We start from the raw sequence: 20806 nt of genomic DNA on the forward strand, positions 1-20806 counted from the left end.
CTTGTTGGAATGCAGGAGTTCCTGGGGGGGAAGGCAGAGGAGAAGAGGAGAACACACAAAATAGTCTTCAGATCTCCATCACTGACATATGTTCAATTTGTCTGACAGTGTTTGAAAGGTTATAAAGACAATATTAGAAGACAAAAGTGCAAGGTTTCAGTGCAACCTGAGAATCCTTTCAGCTGAAACTCAGCAAATGTGGTCATTTCCAGTAGAAGCTTTTAACAGTTCCTGTCCTTTTTTTACAGAGATGCATGTCAGAATGTTGTAATTGCCTACCAGGTGCAAATGGTGCCCAAGCTTGTTTTCCTTTTCAATGATCCTGAAATCAGCAGCTCCAAGATCACTGTGGCCTGTACTATTCTGTATCATCTCTTGCAAGGATACTTTAATACAAGGGATGTTCTCAGGTAACCTTCAAGGTCTACAGGTTTTCCTCAGATTGCAGATGAGCTACACTTCTGCTAGTGCTGGAGAGAGCTCGACAATAGAGCTTTCCTCACCTTGTCTTTGGTAGAATACCAGATCTTTGGCAAATGCAGGATGCCCTGGTGAAAAAATGATGAAAAACTTTTTTCATTTACTCCAACCTTATATTTGTGTGAAGGTGAATTGGGTGATGATTTTTATAATGGTGGCACAGACAGTTCTGTAGGTATGACTGTGATTACTTGAATATTGAATTGATTACTTGAATTTGATTTCATTCAAGCCTTGTCCCTAAAGTATCACTACAGTTTGGTCCCAAAGAACTGTGTACCTAATCCTGTTGGTTTGGCTTATATCCCAGTAACAATCTTCTTTGTTCCTGAATTTCAATCAGTTATGTTAGTCAGGATTTCATGAAGAGTAGCATTTAAATCCTTGTTTGCTCTTCACAGAATGTAAGCACTGCTTCATTTTATATTCCCAGCCTAGTTGCATCAGCCTGTAACCTCTCGGCTGAGGGAAGTCCACATAGTGCTGTCTACAGCCACCTAATTCCCAGGGAAACGCACTGCACAGATGGCAGCTCTGTTTCTAAAGCTCTGATGTTAATAAAATGTAGAAAAAGAGTTGCATTTCAAATCTATGGACTCTGCGCTGCTGGAGAGTATGAGCACCTCTAACAGTTAACTGTGGAGTAAGCTAGTACATGAACTTGGCGTTTTCCTGCTCTTTTTTGAATGTGTGCTCCTGGATATATGTTACCTGTATGTGTATATATATTCTTACCCTGGGCTTGCAGGAATTAGTCTGTTCTTTTTATCATATATCGTGAGACAAGTGAGAGTCCTGGATTTAGAGTATCAAATTTGTTGTGCTGTAAAGAGTGCAAATGAGCATTTTTTCTTAAATAATGATGTTTTTTTATTCCATGGTAATATGATTAGTTGTTAGGCCCATGACTGCTGAGGGAGTGGACAGTGAGAGTCCTTGTCTTTCTAGGTCCAGGACAGCAGAGACTGTAGCAGGCTCTCAGCAGCACTGAGAGGTGCTGGAGTTTCTGCTGCTCCCAAATTTGGATTTGTAGAGGGAATTGCTCTGTGGGCCATTCCTGCAGAGCAACTGGTGTTCTGTCCCTTAAGAAATATCCTTCTTGCGGGTAGGAGATTGTGCACTCTCACTAAATATGTATCTGTCACATTAATCTTTCTATCATTATCAGGTAATGTGTTAAATTAAATTACAAGTGAAAAAAGGGTGCCAGTCCTCCTCACAGTAGACCTGCTAAGGTTTATCTGTTCTCCTCTATATGCTTGGAAACCAAGTGATGATAAGTGATATCAGAATGCCACAGGCTGCCCAGAATTTTTCATGTAAACTGGGTGCTTTACTCAGTACTCCTTTTCTCTTGATGAAAGACTTTTAAAGTAGATAAAATGTTTCCATAGCAGAATATATTTTACTTTGATTTGTAGATAGTTTCAGTCATCACAATATAAAAAAGATATCAAGCTATTAGAGGGCATTAAAAGATGGGCCTCTAAGATGAAGAGCCTTGAGAAGAAGCCAGATGAGGAGTATCTGAGTTCACTTGGGCTATTCAGCCTGGAGGAGACTGAGGGGAGGCCTCAGTGCAGTTACAACTTCCTCAGGAGGGGAAGAGGAGGGAGCCGAGTTTTCTCTTTGTTGACTGAGGACAGGACCTGAAGGAACGGCCTGAAGTTGTCAGGGGATGTTTAGGCTGGATATCAGAAAAAGGTTCTTCCCCCAGAGGGTGGTCAGGCACTGGAACGTGTTACCCAGGGAAGAGGTGACAGCCACAAGGCTGACAGAGCTCAACAAGCATTTGGACAGTGCTCTCAGGTACAGGTGTGACTCTTGGGGTGTCCTGCTGAAGGCCAGGGGTTGGACTTGGGTGATCCTTGTTGGGTGCCTTCCAACACTGCACATTCTGTGACCTTTTAATTTACTTCCTAGTTTAGGGAATTTTCATCCTATTTCTGAAGTGACTAAAATTACTAATGGTGGTTGTTAAGTCATTGTTAACCAGTATTCAGCTTTGCATATAATCGCCAAGTAATTAAATTAATATCTTTCTGTTGACCATAACTGCTTCACTCTTTCTCTGAAAGGATTGGATTGTTCCTTGTTTACACCTTGAAACCTTCTTCTGTGGATGAAAATCAGATTTACCTGGATAGTGTGGCTGAGATGCCCACTGAAGGTGAGGGGCTGCCTTGGGGGTTTGTATTGTGATAGGTGACTACAGTATTCCCCTCCTTCACCAGGACCTGATGAACCCTAATTGCAACATTAGTGCTTCTGCCTCCTGTGGCAGGAAGAGGTAAAATTCAAATTTCCTCATATGGGAAGGGACAGGCTGCACGGAGGTGACCCTTTTGTTCTCTCTCTGCTAACAAACCCAGGAGTACTTTGGCTGTGTTGTCCAGAGCTGACACAATGCTGGATTTCAGATATACACAGAGAGGAAGGACATTAAATTGAAATTTCCCCCAAACTACCCTACTGGGCTGTTACAAGGAATAAAATTTCAATGGGCATCCTGGGTTTTCTGTGAAGACTTTACTAAGTTGTAGGAAATAATGTAGAGCTCTGCACCTCTTAAAATATCTGTGTATTTGTCAGGTTCACATAGAGGAACATCCAGTCATTTGGCCCTTTCACTGTGATCTTTCAGTTGAGGTTTTATTGTTATTGCACCTCTAAACAAGAGATCATATTAAGGAGACACTGGTAACTGGAGTTTCTATATAGACATCTCAGCTAGACAATACAAGTCAGATTGCCTGTTTGCATTTCTCTCTCTAGTTAACCTGGGATTGCCTCCTGTGAGATACTGTTCAGCATGCATTCTGAATGAGTTCTAAATAACTCTAAAGAGAGGACATTGGCAATGTAAGCACAGGTTGTTTCTTATGTTAGCAGGAATCCTTATGTCTAAAATTTGACGTTCACGTCATTTTACTCTGCAAAAACCCCTGATTTAAGTACTTCTGCGGGGCTAATTTGGTGCAAACAAAATTGTTCATCAAAGCAATGGAACGTGTTTTGTCTCTTCATAACTTTTTACTACTTTCTGATATTTATAGCCTTAAACCAAACATCTGGAAAGACAATCTGTCTTCGAAACCAGCTCCTGAAGATGCTGTTAGATGTAATACGCTCAGACAAACTTCACCTGTCCTCTGAGTAAGTAAAAACATTTAGGAAGTTAAGTGTCTCTGTCTTCCAGATTTTTCCTCTTCCTGATGTTTATCCAGGACTAAACACACTGGTAATATTTGAATTTCAATAAATACTAGGAGCAGATTGGATTCAGAGAGACTTTTTTGTCAGTGATTTATCTGGCATTCACACAGCTGCGTGGCCTGATCACACATCTGATATCCATTTTGGAAAAAGTCTCATGTTTTCAGAAAATACAGTGAAGGGAGAAATTGGATATTGCTGCTTCTTCTGCATAGCAAGGGTTGAAGAAATCCCATATGTCTCTGAAAATTAAGTCAATCTAATGTGGGATTACTTACACCCCTCTATCGTAACCATGAGAATGCTGTTATTATAATTTGACCTTTCAAAACTGAAAGGCAGATTTCATAGTGCTGGGAGCTGTAACTGTGCATTTTCATTAGATTGCACATCTTGGACTTGAAAATTTAGACCAGAATTTTGAATTGCCTAGCTTGAGAGATCTAGTCTGTGATGTAGTTTGCCTCAGTTATTGATATACACTTTTAAAAGGGGGCTTCGTATTAATGAACTGTTTTCCTGACACTAATACAGGTTTATATGTAGCAGGAATTGAATGACTTCATCTGTGTGGATGAGTCTGTTGTTAAATATTTGTGATTCTCTGTTGTGGTACACCTTTAATGAGATCTTTTCTAGAGAAACATGGGCTTCTAAATAATTTAACGATAATTTTAAATAATATCTCCTTTCTGTCTTCCATCATGTTTTCTTCCATGTATTTTCATTTACCTGTTTTTCCTAGGGAAAAAGAAAAGACATTTTTGGCACTGGGGCCAGACTGGTTTCTGCTGTTCACACAGAGCTACCTGCACTTCAGCACAGTGGTCCTGGGAATCAAACTGCTTCTGTGCTTCCTCCATGATCATTTGCTGCTGAGCAAATTCAAGGAGGGGATAGTGGCTGGGCGTTGGCTGGAAAACAGCTCTACAGGGTTGAGTATTCTAATGGGTATGTGTTGGTTTAATGCTCCCAAAACACTGCCTTTATCCAGCTCAGTGATAGAAGATGACTCTGTACATGATAGGAGAATTCCCACTGATCTCAGTAGACCAAGACTTAAAATTATTTTCTAGGGCAAACTTGTCCTGGTACTTCAGCATTTCTGTGCTGAAAAGTGATAAGTATTACTTCTCCCTTGCAGGTAATTAACAATTCTGATTAACATCTGAAGGGAAATGTGCCTTTTTGTGTTGCACAGAATCAGGCTACTTTATAAGCCTGTAAGATGTTCAGATGTCAACTTGTGCTCTGAAACCTTTTGTTTCTTAAAGATTTGTTCAGCCTGATTTTTGATAATTAGACATTTTTATCTGTTAGTCTGGTGGTGCTTTTTAAACTGTTGATACTCTGCAGCCTAGCAGACTAGTGTTATGGGACAGAGACAAATGAGGATAAAGTTGTGTCAGTAATCCTTCTGCTGATATGACATTTATTTTTAGACACTTTCCTTTTCTTTTCCTTTAAAGATAATTTAAAAAGTCATCCTTCAGTGCCTGACAATGGCTACTTCTTGATTTTTGGTTTTTCTGTGTTACAAAAATGTCTGACTGATCATGTTCACATCCCTGAGATCTACTTGGTTGTGGCAGAGCTCTTTCTGGCAACTCCACAGTCTGAACCACCTGAAACAGTCAAGGTATGAAAAAAAAAAATAGCAGACAAGCACCTGAAGCTTCTACTGCATTACTATTTTGACATGTTATGCCCTTTTTCATGAGAGGATTCTCAGGTATATTAACCCTACTTGGGTTTTGTGATAATAAAAACTATTCATGATTTTAAAATTAGGTCAGTTAACTTTGATTTAAGAAAATTTGCGTTCAGAATAGCCTTGTTCATGCAGGTGATAAATGTTGCAAATTTAATAGAAGAGGAAGGAGATGCTGGAGGTAGACACATGTTGGTTTTGTTCTGATACAGAGAAAGCAGGCATTGTTCTTGATGTATCATATATCATTCATTCCCATCTCTTAATGAAATATCTTTCCTCTTATGTAGAAAGATCTTGGGTCTATGTTGCAGTGGATCTTGCATCACCACCTTAGAGAGAATGTCCTCAAATTTGGGTTGTGTGCAGAGGCAGCTGTGTTGCTGCTGGAAATGGTTCGATTCACTGTGGATAAGGTACGTGTTTTGTTGCAAGGACAGTGCAGTGTGAATGGCTGAATAAAGAGCCCAGGTGTGGCAGCTGCTGGTGGCAGCCTTTATCTGTAATCCCTTGTCCTGCTCTGCCCTCAGAGGGCAATACTGAACATGACAGTGAGCAGGGACTTTCAAAGAGCACAACTTCTACCCTGGTTATGTAGCACAGGATGTGATGGGCTCATGTTTAAGAGAGACCAGAGACAGATCTTGCCCACAACAGGACTCAATCTTTTAATTCTTGGTGATGATATGTCACCTTTCTGGTTTGGTGTATCTTCAGTCTTCAAAGTGGGGCTTGGCTATTGGTGCCTTGTCTGATTTTTGTGACTGTGTCACGTTTGCATAGAAATACTAAAGAGGAACAAAGATAAGCTTTCATGAATGAGATGAATGCTGCCTTGACCAGATGCACATTTGTTCAGTCTATTGCAGATGCAGAAGCCTCCTGGGCACTTGCCTATCCAGGGAATGTTATGGAGTTTCTGTGCTTGATCTATCACACTTACACGCAGGACCCCATGTGGCACTGTCCTGACTTCCTGAAAGCTTTGGCTATGCTTGCTTTTCATTCAGGACCACCCAAGGTATGTGTATAGGAGCCAGCATAAGCCCTTCAGACCAGTGATGGGTCACTAGGAGAAAAAAAATAATCAATTTACAGTAGACTGAGTGTAAATGTATTGCTATCTACTTTCACAGGGTGGGTCTGAAGGCCTTTTGACTCCTGATGGTCCAGCCATTGCTGAAGGGAAAGGCTGTGCTGATCCCTGCTCTATCCCACTCCTACCACACCCTGCCAAGAAACAAGTGTGGGATTTTGTGCGAGTCCTCCTGATGGACAGTCTTCTGAACATCCCAGCAAACAAACAAGGACATCCTATTGAGCTGCTTCTTGAGGTTTCTCTTATTAGCAGGCTTTGCTGCTCTACCTTGCACTGGGGGTGGAAGGACAGGACATATTCTGCCAGTAACCTAGTAAAAAAAAGTACTAACAGTGACAAAAGGAAAGGACTTCTCTAATTCCTCTGCATTAATGTGAACAAAGAAAATGCTGTCCCTGGAAAACAAAAAAAGAAATTTTTCAGGCAATGTTTAATATTGTAGAAAGGTGTGGGGAAAAAAATCCCTTTTCCCTACTAATACCTACTTGTCATAAGGGCATCCCCTGAATTTGTTGAGAGCAGAAAATTTCAGATGGAGTATCCTTTGCACTGATTTTTGCGATAGCAAAATCTCTGTTCTCAAACAAAAAAAAATCCTGTTTCCACGTGAAGTACTGATTAGTACAAGCTGTAGCAGCTGAGTCTGGATAATAGATTTCAACCACTCAAAGCACTCTAGAGAATCAGAGTAGTCTGAAGAAAGGGGAAAATGAAAAATTTAGGCTTCAGCTCCAAATTGTCAATAGTCCAGGTGTCCCAAATGTGAGTTCTGATGCAGACTTATCTTAGTAATATGGGTAGTAAGGAACATAATCTTGACTGCAATTGTAATGAGTTAAATCCTCTTGTGGAGCAACACCTCCCTAAAGGTTTATATATACTATCCCAAGGTTTGCTGCAGTTAAAATTCTTTGGATTTCTGACTGTCTGAATACTGAGCCTGCTAATGGAGCTCGATGTCCCTGAGCACAAGACCTCTTGGGAACCACCTGTGAGCCAAATTCTGGCCCTTTGCAAAACCTTGTTTATGTTCAGTGTGCAGAGAGCGACTGTGTTGCTATCAGCTGGATGGTGTAGTCCTGTGTAAGATTTCCTGGTTTTACAGCTAGGAATGAAGTTCTGCCATCTCATCTCTTGTCCAGTAGCTGTCCACATGTGCACTCTTGCTGAAAGTGAAGTTCAGTCAGAGTTCCTGTTTTCCTGCTGAACTAATATGTATGCCATCATTGTATAGGCTTCTCCAGAAGATGCCACCAGTGAGCAGAAGAGACATTTTCAGACGAAAGTTCTGCTATCTGCTATGAATGTCTTTCAGGTTACCAGCCAAGGTGAAGGGAAAACGAGACCTAGAGGTGAGTGGTGAGAATCAGATTGTTGAACTATTGTTTAAATATCATGCTAACTGATAATTTAGCATGTAGGTATAATTGTTAGAAATGTTTGGAAACAATAGCTAGAAGGACAGTGTAGTTCAGAAGGCTCCACTGTCCATTCTAACTTGTTGTAAACCAGTTTGCAAAAATTATTATAATTTTATAGTTTTTTTCTGGAGAGCCTCTTTTTTTCTTTTTGACAAGAGATTCTGAATATTAAAAAGGGAGTATGCAGAAAGAAACCTAGGTTTATTCTTGAATGCTTCTGGAAACAACCCCATTAACTTAGTTGTTTCTGCTCTCCTGTCTGAGTTGTTAAACCAGTTCTTCATTACAGAATTTAGTGAGATTGGTTCAATCCTTAAGATGGAGCTGTCATTTCCAGTCTGAGTAAGTTGTGTTTGCTGTACCTAGAGTCTTCTTAGACATGTCCCAGCTCTGAGATGTTGTGGCATCAGACTGTTCCTTCTCAGATGTGGTAATCTCACATTTCACTTCTTAATTTCCTCTTGTTTTGGAATAATCAATCTTTTTATATCCTCTCCAGGGAGCAGTGATCCTCATGGTACTTCAGAATCAGCTGCACCCCCATCCATGATGAATAATAGTTATTTTGTTCAGAAGCTGGTTGAGAAGCTGAACAGCAGAATGTTTGCTGCTGACCCCAAGCAAATCCTGATCTTCATTGCCAAACAGATTATGTGGGTGAGTCACCTTTTTTCCTCCCCAACTTTTATGAACATGCTGTAACATGCTGTTTTTTTACACTGAGGTCGTGATACTGCAATTCTGAAGAAGATGGCTGTAATCCATTTGGTAATTGTTGTTATTCCTGTTTTTTTTGCATGAGAACATAACAGCTGTAAATTATAATTAGAGATAGATGATGCAGCATAAAGAAAGGCTAGCTAACTCTTTTGTGACACTGTTGGCTGTGTACAGATTGCTGAACTGGGATAAATTAATCTCTTCCACAGTTCTGGGGACTTAAGCAGAACTACATAAAAATATAATTTTTATATAATAATTTTATATTTTTTATATAAACAGGTAGTTCAGGGGAATTTTGCTGAAATAAATTTCTAACAGCTTAAATGAAGTGGGAGTGGTGGATACTTGAGGAGAAAGTTCTTTGAGCAAGCCAAGTATTCTCCTGTTTTGTGTTTTCACAGGTCTTAGAAAGCTCTGTTTCTCAAAAGGAAGTTTTCCTCAGTGCCCTGTACAGCTGCTTAAACAGAGCCATCCTATACTGCTTGTCCAGACCACAACAATCACTGCCGGAACAGTTTAATGTCCTGAATACTCTCATTGTTTTGCAAGAGCAGTGGGACATTATTTTTGCAACTTACAACTCAAATAGTAATTTTGTCATCTGCCTGATGTACTGCCTTTGCCAACTGAACTCAGGCAGGTACAAATGTTCATCTTATTATGGTTCTTTATATCTCTGTGCTGTACCTATGGAGGTGGGTGCAGAGGGGGAGATGTCACATAACTTAGGCAATATTCAGTCTGGGGAATCACTAGAAGCTGAGATTGAGCTGGAGCCAGCATTTCTAGCAGCTTACTCACTTCAGAGTAGGAACAGCAGTTAACAAGCTTGAACTGATTTCTGTGGAGCTGGCTCACAAGCCCATCAGGAAAATGAACATCTGGAAATGGGATGTGGGCTCACTCTACAATCATGTAGGTTCCCATTCTCCAAGACATCTGCATGGGATAATTTAGTGAGATTTTTTTTTCTGATCCAGCAGTCATTTGTGTGTGGGTACACTTAAAACTTACAGAAATGTGAATGGATCTCAGGATATTTTGTGTTATTGTTAGTTGGATCTGAGTTGCGACATTTTTAGTTTGTCTGATGTGGGGAATTTTGCCCTTTGCCACTGGGTAGGGCTAGAATATCCATACCCACTGTTTGGTATTCTTACAGATGTTGATAGAACAGATGTACTTGTGCTAATGTAAGCTGGGCACTTACCTTGGAAGTTTAGTTTTGTGAAAAAAAGCAAATATTGGGAAGTGCATTTTTCACTTTAATATTTCTTGTTTCAATGATAACTTTCTGTACTGCTTTGACGGTCTGAATTCAATCCATTAATGTAGTATCACACCAGAAATGAGCTGTGCTTCCTGAGATCTTTTCTGGATGTTCTTATTCCAGTCAGATAATAATTTCCAGGCCAACCTGGAAATTGTTGAGATGGGGCAAGGATTGCTTTTATGGAGTAAGAGCAAAAACTTTTTTTTGGAAACTAAGGTACGGAAGGATTTGTTTTCCAAAAGCTAAACATCGCAAATCCAGGGAATAAGGACTGTGGTCTTTTAAACAAAATCAGAAATAAAAATGTCAGCTTTGCATACCTAAAGATTTGAATCTCCCAGGCCCCCCAAGTAGGGCCTGTTCAGAATTTAAAGAACCTAGTGTGTTACTAGTGGCTATATATCCTATTATTGACAGCAGTTCTGTGACAAAGTCCAGATTGCCTAGATACCTTATGCAAGCCTGTTTAATTTTTTTTTTTTTTTTAAGTATTACTGCTGTACTGAAGTTCCTAGTGTCTTTTACCTCCTGACTGGCAGACTGTGGCACAGCCTCCAGTCCCAAAGCAGAAGTCCTCTTGGCCATGGTGATGTTCTCAATAATCACATCTACATGCTAATTGTACCCATGGTGCTAAGATTATAGCTTTTTTGGGCTGAGCGCTTTAGAAACAGAATGAATCATCACTGATTCAAAAAACTTGGAGTAAGCAGTCAAGTGTAGGGTACAGCAAGACACTGATTTCCACATGGTGGCAGATACCTCTGGCAAAGGAATTCAGAGTGAAGAGACAAAGTACAAGACACCCAGGGGGAGGTGCAGGAAGGCTGGATGCAGACTGGATACATCAAGACAGCCCTGTGTTCTACCTAATTGGGGTGAATAGTAGATACAAGTGCAGTAAAGTGCAGGGATAAGGTACATACAGGAGAGTGATCTACAGGGTCATGAATGACTGTTCCTTGACTTTGAAAACCAGACTGCCAGTTGTCCAGTTCTCACTTTCTAAAAATTCCATGGTATTACATGACTGGTATAAGCTCTCAAACATGAAAATACTCATCTACTAAATGAATGAAGTAGGACTGGATGTGCAGAAATGCCTGTAGCTCGTTCACTGTCCTCAGTTTGTTCTAAGTCTGGTTTCCTCACCTGCCCTTTTTTTTTTTTTTCCCCTTTGTCACAGCTGTTCTGAAGGTTTTGGGTTGGATGCAAAACCAAAGCTGGCTTCTTATCACCAGATTTTCCTTGCACCCAGTGAAGAGGAGAAGGTGGTGCCTAGTCCAGATGATGGTAATTTATGGCGCATGTTGCCTGTGGCTTAGAGAGAAGGAAAATACCTGTCTTAAGCAGTTATCAGAGCAGCTTGTGCAAGTGCCACTTATTTCCTCTTTGGTGTACAGGCACTGCAGGCACAGCACAGAGAAAGGAAAGTTGTGCTAAAAAATTATTTGTGTTTGCATCCAGCCTTTTTATTCAAAAGTCATACCCAGCATCCTCAGGAGCAGTGGGTATGGGTTTGGAAATATCTCATCCCTGTTATGGCCAGTATAAGGAGCCAGATACATATAAATATTTTTAGGGTTTTTTTGTTTTGTTTTTGTTTGTTTGTTTTCCAAGGCCCATACAGGATTTGTCTGTTATATGCAGAAAGTATTTGAGCATTTCAGAAAAACAGAAAAAAAAATTGGGTTGGATTCAGTGTGGTCAGCTGAACCCTGCAGCACAGCAGTGTTGTTTTTTTTAAGTTTTTATTTTTCAATATATATTGGTTTGGTTAAGATACAACTAATCAGTCTGGTTTGCAGGGAAATAGAGCAAAACAATTCAGCACTTCCTTGTGCAGTATTCTCCTGCTGTGTCAGATTGTTTCACAGCTTGGTTACCTTTGCCCCTCCATCTCCAGTGATGTTTGGCAATATAAAGGAATGTCCTTTATATGCTTTAGCATTCTATGCGTGATAAGATCATCAAAATTCTGATTAAATGGTTTTCCAAATCAGAAACCAGTTAAAACCAGTCACTCCTACTTGTTTCTTTCAAGGACTTGAAATTCATAAAAGAAATGTCCTGCTGTTTTCTGTATTAGATTAATTAGTCTATCTTAGAACCTCTAGGGGCTGTGGACAAAAAGAAACAACTCCACTGACTCTGGCAGTTACCAGTGCTTTTCCAAACAAGATGTTTTTGCTTTACCTGTTGCTTGACTTGAAAACATAAAAGAATAATTATTTTTATGGTGTTACTTTTATTTCCCAGTCCGCCAGGAGATCCTGAGAATGATAGAAATCATCTGGAAGCAGCTCATTTCTCAGAGGCGGCAGGCTCTGGAGGACACTTACAAGATGGATCTTTCTGTAAAAGGAAATGACAAAGAAAGGGACATGAAGATAACAGAGATCACTCCTTTATGGGAAGAAATTATGACAAAAGCTTGGCAGCACTTGCTAGGTCTCTGTTCTTTTATGGAACACATATTGTAGTAAGCAAATCATTGTGGTAAATGGGGTGTCTGGTGGAAAGCTGCTGTTCCTTGGTTATGCCTTTCCTCATTTGCTGAGAAAGCAGATTCTCAATTTCTCTCATTTAGGGCTGTGATTGCTTTCTGTGCCATAACCCAGCCTTTCTATAATCACCTGGTGGTGTCACAGGGCTTATGTTGTACTGCAAGAAAGAGACATCTCCTGAGATGATTGTAACCCATAGGAAGATGTAAAAGAGAGGATATGGTTGAAAGAAGGGCATTGCAATATGTGTAGTGTTGGAGTCCTTCAAAATTCAATTCTGTGTAATGAAACTCATCTATGGCAGACCTCTGTGAGGCTTTTAAATAAAAGCTTGAGAAGTATGTGTTAAAGCAATTCTCATAAAAATAGAAAATTATTCATCTGAAGTGACACACTGCCATGTTTTTTGTCTTGTGTAATGGGGATAGAACCCCTCTGTTTTCTGACAGGCTCAACTTCAAGTCTTAAAAGCCTTTTTGACTGTTTTTCCTTGCAGTATCTGAAAAGAAGCTTCTCCAGAATAAAGCAGGGCCAAGCCTGTCCCAGAGCAAGCACAATTCCTGGAGTGAAAGCCTCTCTTCAGCTATTAGGTTCATACCTGGCCGAAACACAAAGGAAATGCCTTGCAAATCAGAGGTAAATTTTGCTCTTTGTCTTTTCTGGGTCACTGGTCTGCCTTTATATAGCTCTGGAGAGTTTTGCTGGATTTGGGAGGCTTCTGAGTGTGTCTGTTGGTTGACATGTTCCATTGTAAACTAGACAGCTATTGCAGTTGAGGTTCCTTTTCTAGGCTGCTAGAATAATCACAAAGAGTTAGTGACATGAAGAACTTTTTGGCAGCCTGTTCATATAGTCTAATAATGAATTCTTGCTGCATAGGGCCCAGTTATGGCACTTGAAAAACCTAAGCAGCCCAGATTTGTTTGTGCTTACAGACCTCTGCTTGGGGTGGAGCAAGGTGAGGAGATGCCAGCTTTGCTGCTGACTTGCATCACCTTTGTAAACCTTGTCCTTCAGGCACTGAATTTGTAGAAAGGCTCAGGTGTTATCATAGTACTATCCTTACATTTTCTACTCAATATGAAGTATTAGAGGTCAAAATTTTAATTTAGCCCCTAGAGATGTGGAAAGAAGTCTTGGTATATAATCCAGGGATGGGTCTGGAGGGTATGCATAATTCCTACTGTCAGCAATGAAGATGTGAATTATCTTTTCCAAGCGTAAGCTCCTCCTTTGCTAAAAGAGAAGGGTCCATTTCCATGGTTTTGCTTAGCATTGTCAAAAATACATATAAATAGCACTAGATAGATGTTACCTTTCAAGTGAACTAGTGGTAGAGTAACGAGATATAGGGCAGAAGTGCACTGACAGAATATTCAGAGCTTTAAACCAAGCTTGTGTTGCTGTGGTGTTCAATATTTTAAGGTGTTTTTTTTTCTTCCTGAGACAATGAATCTGTTATGAGCCTTAACCCTCTAGCTCAAGCTATAGGAGATTGCAGCTTTATGCTTGGTGATGCCTGGTTCACTTCCAGGTGTGTTTATCATTAAGACTGTGACACCCAGCTAATGTGTCTGAAACTGAGCTGCAAGGTTTTTTCAGCATGCCCACAGAATCCCTCTCCTTAAAATCACTTTGCTGCATACAGAGTGAACAAGCTCTTCCCAGGTACATATGTATACTGTGATGTCATACTACAAGAGTGTTGACTATTTGCCCTGGGGTCTGTTTAATTATTTTTTAAAATTAATTTTGATTATTACAGCTGATTACACCTCAGTGAGCAATGTAATTGATATTTGTAAATGTATCCCAAGGAACATTTTGTACAACATGCTTTTTGCTGTTGAAGGTTAAAGACTCTGTTATTGGTTTTTCCCTAAATATGCCTACATCATTAGTTCCTCCAGTGAAAAGGTTGCCATCTGGAAAAGGCAGCACGGAGACATTATTCAGGCACAAGTGCATGAAATTGGTGTTTCTATATCTTCTGTCTCTCTTCTGCAAGGAAGCTGCTTGTAATTAAAGGAGCTGGGTTTGGAAGAAACATTAGTCACTTGGTGTTATTCCTTATCATGTCAAATACTGACAGCTGCATAGCTCTGATAAATTGTTCTTCTCAATGAGATATAAAACTACAGTTCCAAATGTTCTTCTCCTTTCTCCCTCCAGTCTGTCTTTCAGAGTTTGATGCACTTTTTAGAGAGGTGAAATCTAAGAGGAAGAAAATGTTGAGCTGCCTTTCAACAGCCCTCTTCCTTCATACACTTCGATTTTAAAAGTTACATTAAAAGTAAATTGTATTTGTATTTTTAACTTGTATTTTTGGCAACTTTGGTAATCACTTTAAAAAGTACTGTAATGTAATTTTTGTATAATTTTCTGTGTCAGGTTACTTTTGTGTTCACTACTGCCAATTATGGACTTATGTCCTACAGCAGTAGGCACCAGGTCGAAACATGGAGATTAAAGGAAAAATAACAGTATGAACTACAGAGTGAGGAACAAAGAATTTAAATCCCATAGCAAAATAAAAATATTTGCTCCTAATGGAGCAAAGAGAAGTGCAGAAATTCACCCAAGATTTCAGAGGTGTGTGCCCAGCAGAAAGAGGAACCTGGTTCTTTACAGGGTTATTAACTTGATTCCTTTATGAAATGAAAAATAAACAGACATTGAAGGGGTGGTAGTATTTGCTGCAGACTAAAACAAACTAAAAGCAAGCAGCAAAATACTCCTCTTAAATTTTTCCTTGTAATTTTTTACAAGATGGGAAGAGTGCTTTTGAGACCCAATCCTCAATCTGGAAAAAAAAGCAAAATTCAAACTATTCACTCCAGCAAAGGATCAGACCCCATGTTTCTGTTGTACTTTTTCTCATGTTCTCCATCCTCAGCAAAACCAATTTCCTGCTATTTGGTGGCAAGTATGAGAATCAGCCATCAAATGCAGCTGTGTTTTCTGCACATTTCTGAATACACTGTGCTGTCTCATGCTTGGCTTGTGGCTTTGTCTGGGAGGCATGATCATTTAGAAAAGGAAGTGTAATTACATTTCTGGTAGTAGAATGGCAGTGACCTGCTCTGGTAATTGTGTTTTCTTGGAAATCTGAGTAGTCATGCAGGAGCATGAGGAGCACTGTACAAAGTTGGATTTTTTGATGCTTACAGGTGACAAACTTGGGTAAATTTGCCAGCAGGAAGGTCTAAGACTGAACACAGTGCCAAAGATTTCAAATCACTGACTTTCCTGTTTGAATCTTTTTCTTTTGATCTCTTGCTCTTTCTCCTCTTTTCCCCCTCCTGCCCAGTTTTGCTGTCAAAATCTAGTATAGGTATTTAATTTTTTAGGTTAACAATGACTGTGACTGTTTTTGACATCATAAAAAAGCTACAAAAGCAGCAAAGGATCAATGTAGCAATTGTATTCCAGTCAACTGTAAATCAGAGCTTCTCCACGCCCCGTCCTGAAGCTCTTTAGGATGAGTTTCTGAGCAAGGTTACTAGCACCATACTTCTAATGCCTGTAAGAATTCTGCCTCAGAACTGTAGATATAGCTGTTGTCTTTATAGAAATGCAGAGCCTTCTCAGTTTTACAGGAGGCCTGATCATGCCTGTCCTCTACTGTTTTTGTTGATTAACTGCATTCCTCTGTGCTAAAGGCCCACATAACTTGAAACAGAAAAGGTCTTTTTAATCCCCTTTTTAATCCCATTCTTCAGAATTAAGAGGTTGAGACCTCCTAATTTGTAATTGCAAAGCCAGAAATGTTACTTAAATCTTTTCCTTACCAATCACTCAGTTGGTCTTTTATCAGCTTTTCAAGTTAACTGAGTTAAAACAAGCAAACATTTAATGATATTTCTTTGAAAAGAGCATCCTTTGTGTAACATGTTTATCTTCATAATAGAAGGATAATTAACATCACTAATTATCTAATTAAGTTCATTAACTATCCACCAACAGTGCACCGTGAAGTTGACATTATGTTCTTCTGTCAACAAATGCTTTGATTTCTTAGGAAGTAATTAAAATGTAAATTAGCATGTCATTAAATGCACAAGGGAACTTTGGAATCAAATATTCATTTCAAATCTGCTCATAGCACACATTTTTTTACTTCAATGAAAGCAGGCACTTTACTATTAATGATGTATATTAAACAATTTCCATTATAATATTATTGTCTTGTTTAATAACTGGCTCAAAGCTAAATTACAGAGTGCTGTGGCAAGCTGAAAAAAAGTTTCTTTAACTTTGAACAAAGAAATTTTCATGTCCTCTTGCACACATATCTGACACACTGCTCATTTATAATTTTCAGATTGTTTAGTAGATCATAAAGAAATAATTCAACAGGTCAGTGTTAGATAAGAATTGCATGAAAACATAAAATATAGAGCTATTTCATATTATGTGATACAAATCACTGAACTTTCTGAAACATGTGGGAATCATTTCACCATTCACTGAAGATAAGTGTTTAGCTGAGAACTGGAATATAAATAGGATGAATACAAGCCCTTAGGCTGACTCAGATTCACGGGCCCCTCTGCCTGTCCCCTAAAAATTCATTAGAGGCCGCTACAGGCGATGCTGCGTGATAGCACAGGAGAAAACCTGTCCTAGCAGAATTGTTACACTCTTGATTGAGATCAGTTTCATCTTAAAACCTGAAACACAAAAGATATCACTTAGAAGTTCTTTGTGGGTGACTCTTCAGAGGGAATTATCCTGTGTTTTTAAACTCAGTGGTCTCCTGTGGAAGTGAAGTCACACATTGTATGAAAATGTTGCCTGCTATTTCTCCTGCATATTGTTTAAAAATATACTTTTGCCTTTCAAGCTAGAGATTGTGTCTGGATCAGGCTTAAGATTGGATATAGGATTTTAGTGAGTGGAATTTAATGTTTAAAGCTGTTGGCACCAAAGTCTCATCTTTCAAGAGCTACTGGTTGCACAGTTTTATTGTCACACAACAGAACTGATGCCAAATGAGTTGAGTGGTGTTAACATGGATGAAAAAGGAGTTTTATTTGATTGCAGAAAAACCCTGGAAAAATGAAAACCCCTGAAAGCCACTGAAACAGATTATTCTTTTCTTTGTTGAATACATAGGCAAATAATTTTTCATATTTCTTGTTTCAAATAGGTCTGTTTTCTTCCAATTTTTTAATTCAACATTTTATTTGTAATAATTTCAGAAAGAAATGGTTTGAATTCAAAAGACTGAAGTGTCTATTTAAAATGAAAAATAAAGAACAGAAAATCAAGAGAGGTCCTAGGAATCTCTGCAAGATTGACTTAAATGTTTCTTCTAAGTGAGAGTATAGGTTGCTGACTCTGTGACCATTCATTTCTTTTTGTTCTCACCTTTTCTAGCCAAATTAAAGTTTGCTTGTGTCTATTTGTGTTCTAATTATGGTTTCTGCTGCAGAGCACCTTGAACTACATGCACTAAAAAAGTCCAGAAGTAGTTTTATCACCCTTAAATTTAAGTAATTTTAGGAAAACTGTTATCTTTTTAGGTCAGGAGAGAGATGTTTATTTTTTTCTGTACTCTGACCTCTAGGCATATACTGGTGTTTACAGATTTCTTTCATCAGCTACAGGACTAGAAGGGCAATTTTTTCTTAAATAAAAGCCATGATTCAAATGTAATCAGAAAATGCCAGTGCATGAGGTTCTTGGACAAATGCATTTAGATAATAGTGTGTAACAAAACCCTAAGTTATGTACACCTGTAGGACTTCCACATTTTAAATAGAAACAGGAAAACAGTGAGTAGGAACAAGTGAAGGCAAGAAAAGGCTCCCCTGCTACTCCCCATAATGCCAAAGTCTGGCCTTCACCTTTCACTTCAGAGTAAAACCTAATGCTTATGCAGTAACATGATAGAAACTGAGTCCTCGAGAGGTTGAATGAATTATCCCAAAGTCACAGAAGCCATTCTCAGAGAAAGGATTAAAGGACATGCCTTGACTCTCATTGTGCTTTTTTGCTATTAGGAGGCAAGTTATCTGTTCTCCCAGGAAATAATCTGTTCAGTAGGATCATCTGTTGAAGGGCTGAGTGTCTGCATGCACACGTACGGACATATGGTTGCTATAGGAGTAGACTGGCTTCTGTACTGCCTGGGTTTAGCTGATAAATGCAGTGTGGAAATCTCATCACATGTACACACCACACTTTAGGTTTACCCTTTGAAACCCACCCCTGTGTGTGGGTACATTTATGATGCACTGAAATATGGAGGATTTTCTCATTAGGTCTGCTATTCCCCAGCCAACTGGCAATGCCAGGAATCCATCCATGATCCTTAGGAGCAGTTGGCACACTGCATTAGCCTCCTAGTGGGCTGAGGCACGAAGCTTCCATGCAACACTTAGCTGCTGGAACTCAGTCTGTTGAAAAACTAAATGAATTTTGGCAAAGCAACAATAAAATCCACACGGCAATAAAAATTTTGTGATTCAAAAGAGCCTACAAACAACCCTCAGTGTGGAGAGTGTATGTGAAGGATCAGGATAAACAGCTCTTCAATCTGCTAAGGAAAACACTGTCTGCCTTAGCTTGATGATTGTTACCTGGGGAGTAATGGAACGATTTTTCCTCTTATGAAATGAAGGTACTTGCTGCCTAGTGCATAGTCACTTACTTGAAAAGTAATCTGCTCTCAAGATGGGTGGCTTATTGTTTGCACAGGGTAGCAGTGTACCTGGTCACTGTGTCAGATTTAATAGCAGGAATAGATTTGGAGATGTTACACACTTTGACTGAATAGAACAGGGCTGGTGCATTGGAGACTTCATCCAGCTCTAGTAGTTTACTGTAGCACTCAGATGTTTCTCTGTAAAGCTGCGATGGTAGCTGTAATTGTGTCTTCTGTAGCAAGCACGATGAGGAATGGATTGATTGATTTAGCAAGAAAGGACCAGAAGTATTGAGCTTTAATGGCACATTCTGGGTAGATGTGTGGAAAAAGCATGAGAACTGTCATGAATACAAGATAGTTTTCATATCTCCAAAGAGTTTAGGCTCAAAACTTTACTGACAATCTGGCTCTGTGCCTGTGTAAGTCACAGCGGTTCAGGAATGTGCTATGAAAAAAATATTGGCTCTAGATGATGCCTGAAAAGATAATTTGATTTTGTGAGAAACTCTCTCCTTGACTAGGTCACATCCTCATCCACACTGATTAGGACATGCAGTCCTGCAGAACGAGGTGGCATATGGGGCTGTGGAGAAGGGCAATGCTGCACCACAAGTGGATGCCATTTAATGTTGAGCTGCTGGGAAATACATACTAAAAAAATTGGATCAATTTGCTCTTTATAAAATGGCATTTCCTTAGTGTTCTATTTAATCTTCTTTTCTCCTTTGTTTGATTCAAGATGTGAAGTTTATCACATTGGTATAATGTCATTTTTTTCTCATTCTAATGATGCTAATTTCCTATTTTCTTCTTTCAGAGTTATGATCCCTAGAGATTTTACTTATTTTTAATTGTCACTTTTTAAGTTCAAGTGCTGCATATATATTATCTGTGAGTTGATATCTTTAATGCTTGTTTTAAAGGCAAGGCTGCCCCCTTCACTAGCAGACAACCTCTACATAAAAGTTGTGAAATGCATGTCTAAGCACTTCCCTAAACATAGGGATGATTTTTTGAATCAGAGTCATCAGATCTGTTTCTGCCATACACAAGCTCTTTGCTACTGTCACATGTGCTATTCACATGTAGGTTCTGGCATCCTTAAGAGCTCACTACATGCTGTTCTGGTCTTTTATGCCCATGAAATACTTTCTGAAAACCTAGTGATTGCTTAAATAGTCATAATTAGGTTAAAAAACCTTCCTTGTAGAAGTGTGAAAGCCCAAGTTAGAGGAATTAAGTACATGAACTTAAGAACATTAACTCTTCCTGGGATATGAGATCTAATATCTGGTACATCAGCTATGTCAGAGTACTCTCTACCACTGGGAACATAAATGTAGAAGAGACTTTCAAACTGGTTCATCAAAAGGGTTCCCCCTGCCACTACTGCATGCTCTCACCATATGCATCTTCTTTGTGGCCTTATCAGGCCGTTTCAAATTAATTCAGGTTGGGTTTTCCCCATCATACATCCTTTCCCTGCAACCATGTCCTAGTGACAGGAGGTTGTGGACTCTCTATCCCTGGAGCTGTTCAAGACCAGTCTGGATGGGGCTCTGAGTATCCTGGTCTAGTGGAAGATATTCCTGCCCATGGCAGGGGGTTGGAACTGGGTGATCTTTAAGGTCCTATCCAACCCAAACCATTCCTGGATTCTGTGATACTCCAGAAACTCAGTTTCCCCATCTGTAAACTAAAGACTTTGCTTTCTTTCATAA

General features: G+C 39.4%; 1 protein-coding gene across 1 annotated transcript in view; it reads left to right on the top strand.

Moving 5' to 3' along the window:
• The window catches only part of WDFY4 (WDFY family member 4), a 121756-nt gene that overhangs the window by 43809 nt on the left and 57141 nt on the right, over positions 1-20806 (top strand). The window contains exons 26-39 of the mRNA XM_014250371.2: positions 249-410; positions 2559-2650; positions 3537-3636; positions 4442-4647; positions 5166-5335; positions 5698-5823; positions 6267-6428; positions 6544-6741; positions 7741-7858; positions 8427-8584; positions 9052-9290; positions 11110-11216; positions 12183-12374; positions 12927-13066. Of these exons, the coding sequence (XP_014105846.2) occupies positions 249-410; positions 2559-2650; positions 3537-3636; positions 4442-4647; positions 5166-5335; positions 5698-5823; positions 6267-6428; positions 6544-6741; positions 7741-7858; positions 8427-8584; positions 9052-9290; positions 11110-11216; positions 12183-12374; positions 12927-13066 (2170 nt within the window). The remainder of the gene's footprint in view (positions 1-248; positions 411-2558; positions 2651-3536; positions 3637-4441; positions 4648-5165; positions 5336-5697; positions 5824-6266; positions 6429-6543; positions 6742-7740; positions 7859-8426; positions 8585-9051; positions 9291-11109; positions 11217-12182; positions 12375-12926; positions 13067-20806) is intronic.

This window comes from Pseudopodoces humilis, chromosome 9 (genome assembly GCF_049639895.1).
Source record: "Pseudopodoces humilis isolate 2021_Gansu_Grassland_sample_001 chromosome 9, ASM4963989v1, whole genome shotgun sequence".
In the NCBI taxonomy this organism is placed as follows: domain Eukaryota; kingdom Metazoa; phylum Chordata; class Aves; order Passeriformes; family Paridae; genus Pseudopodoces; species Pseudopodoces humilis.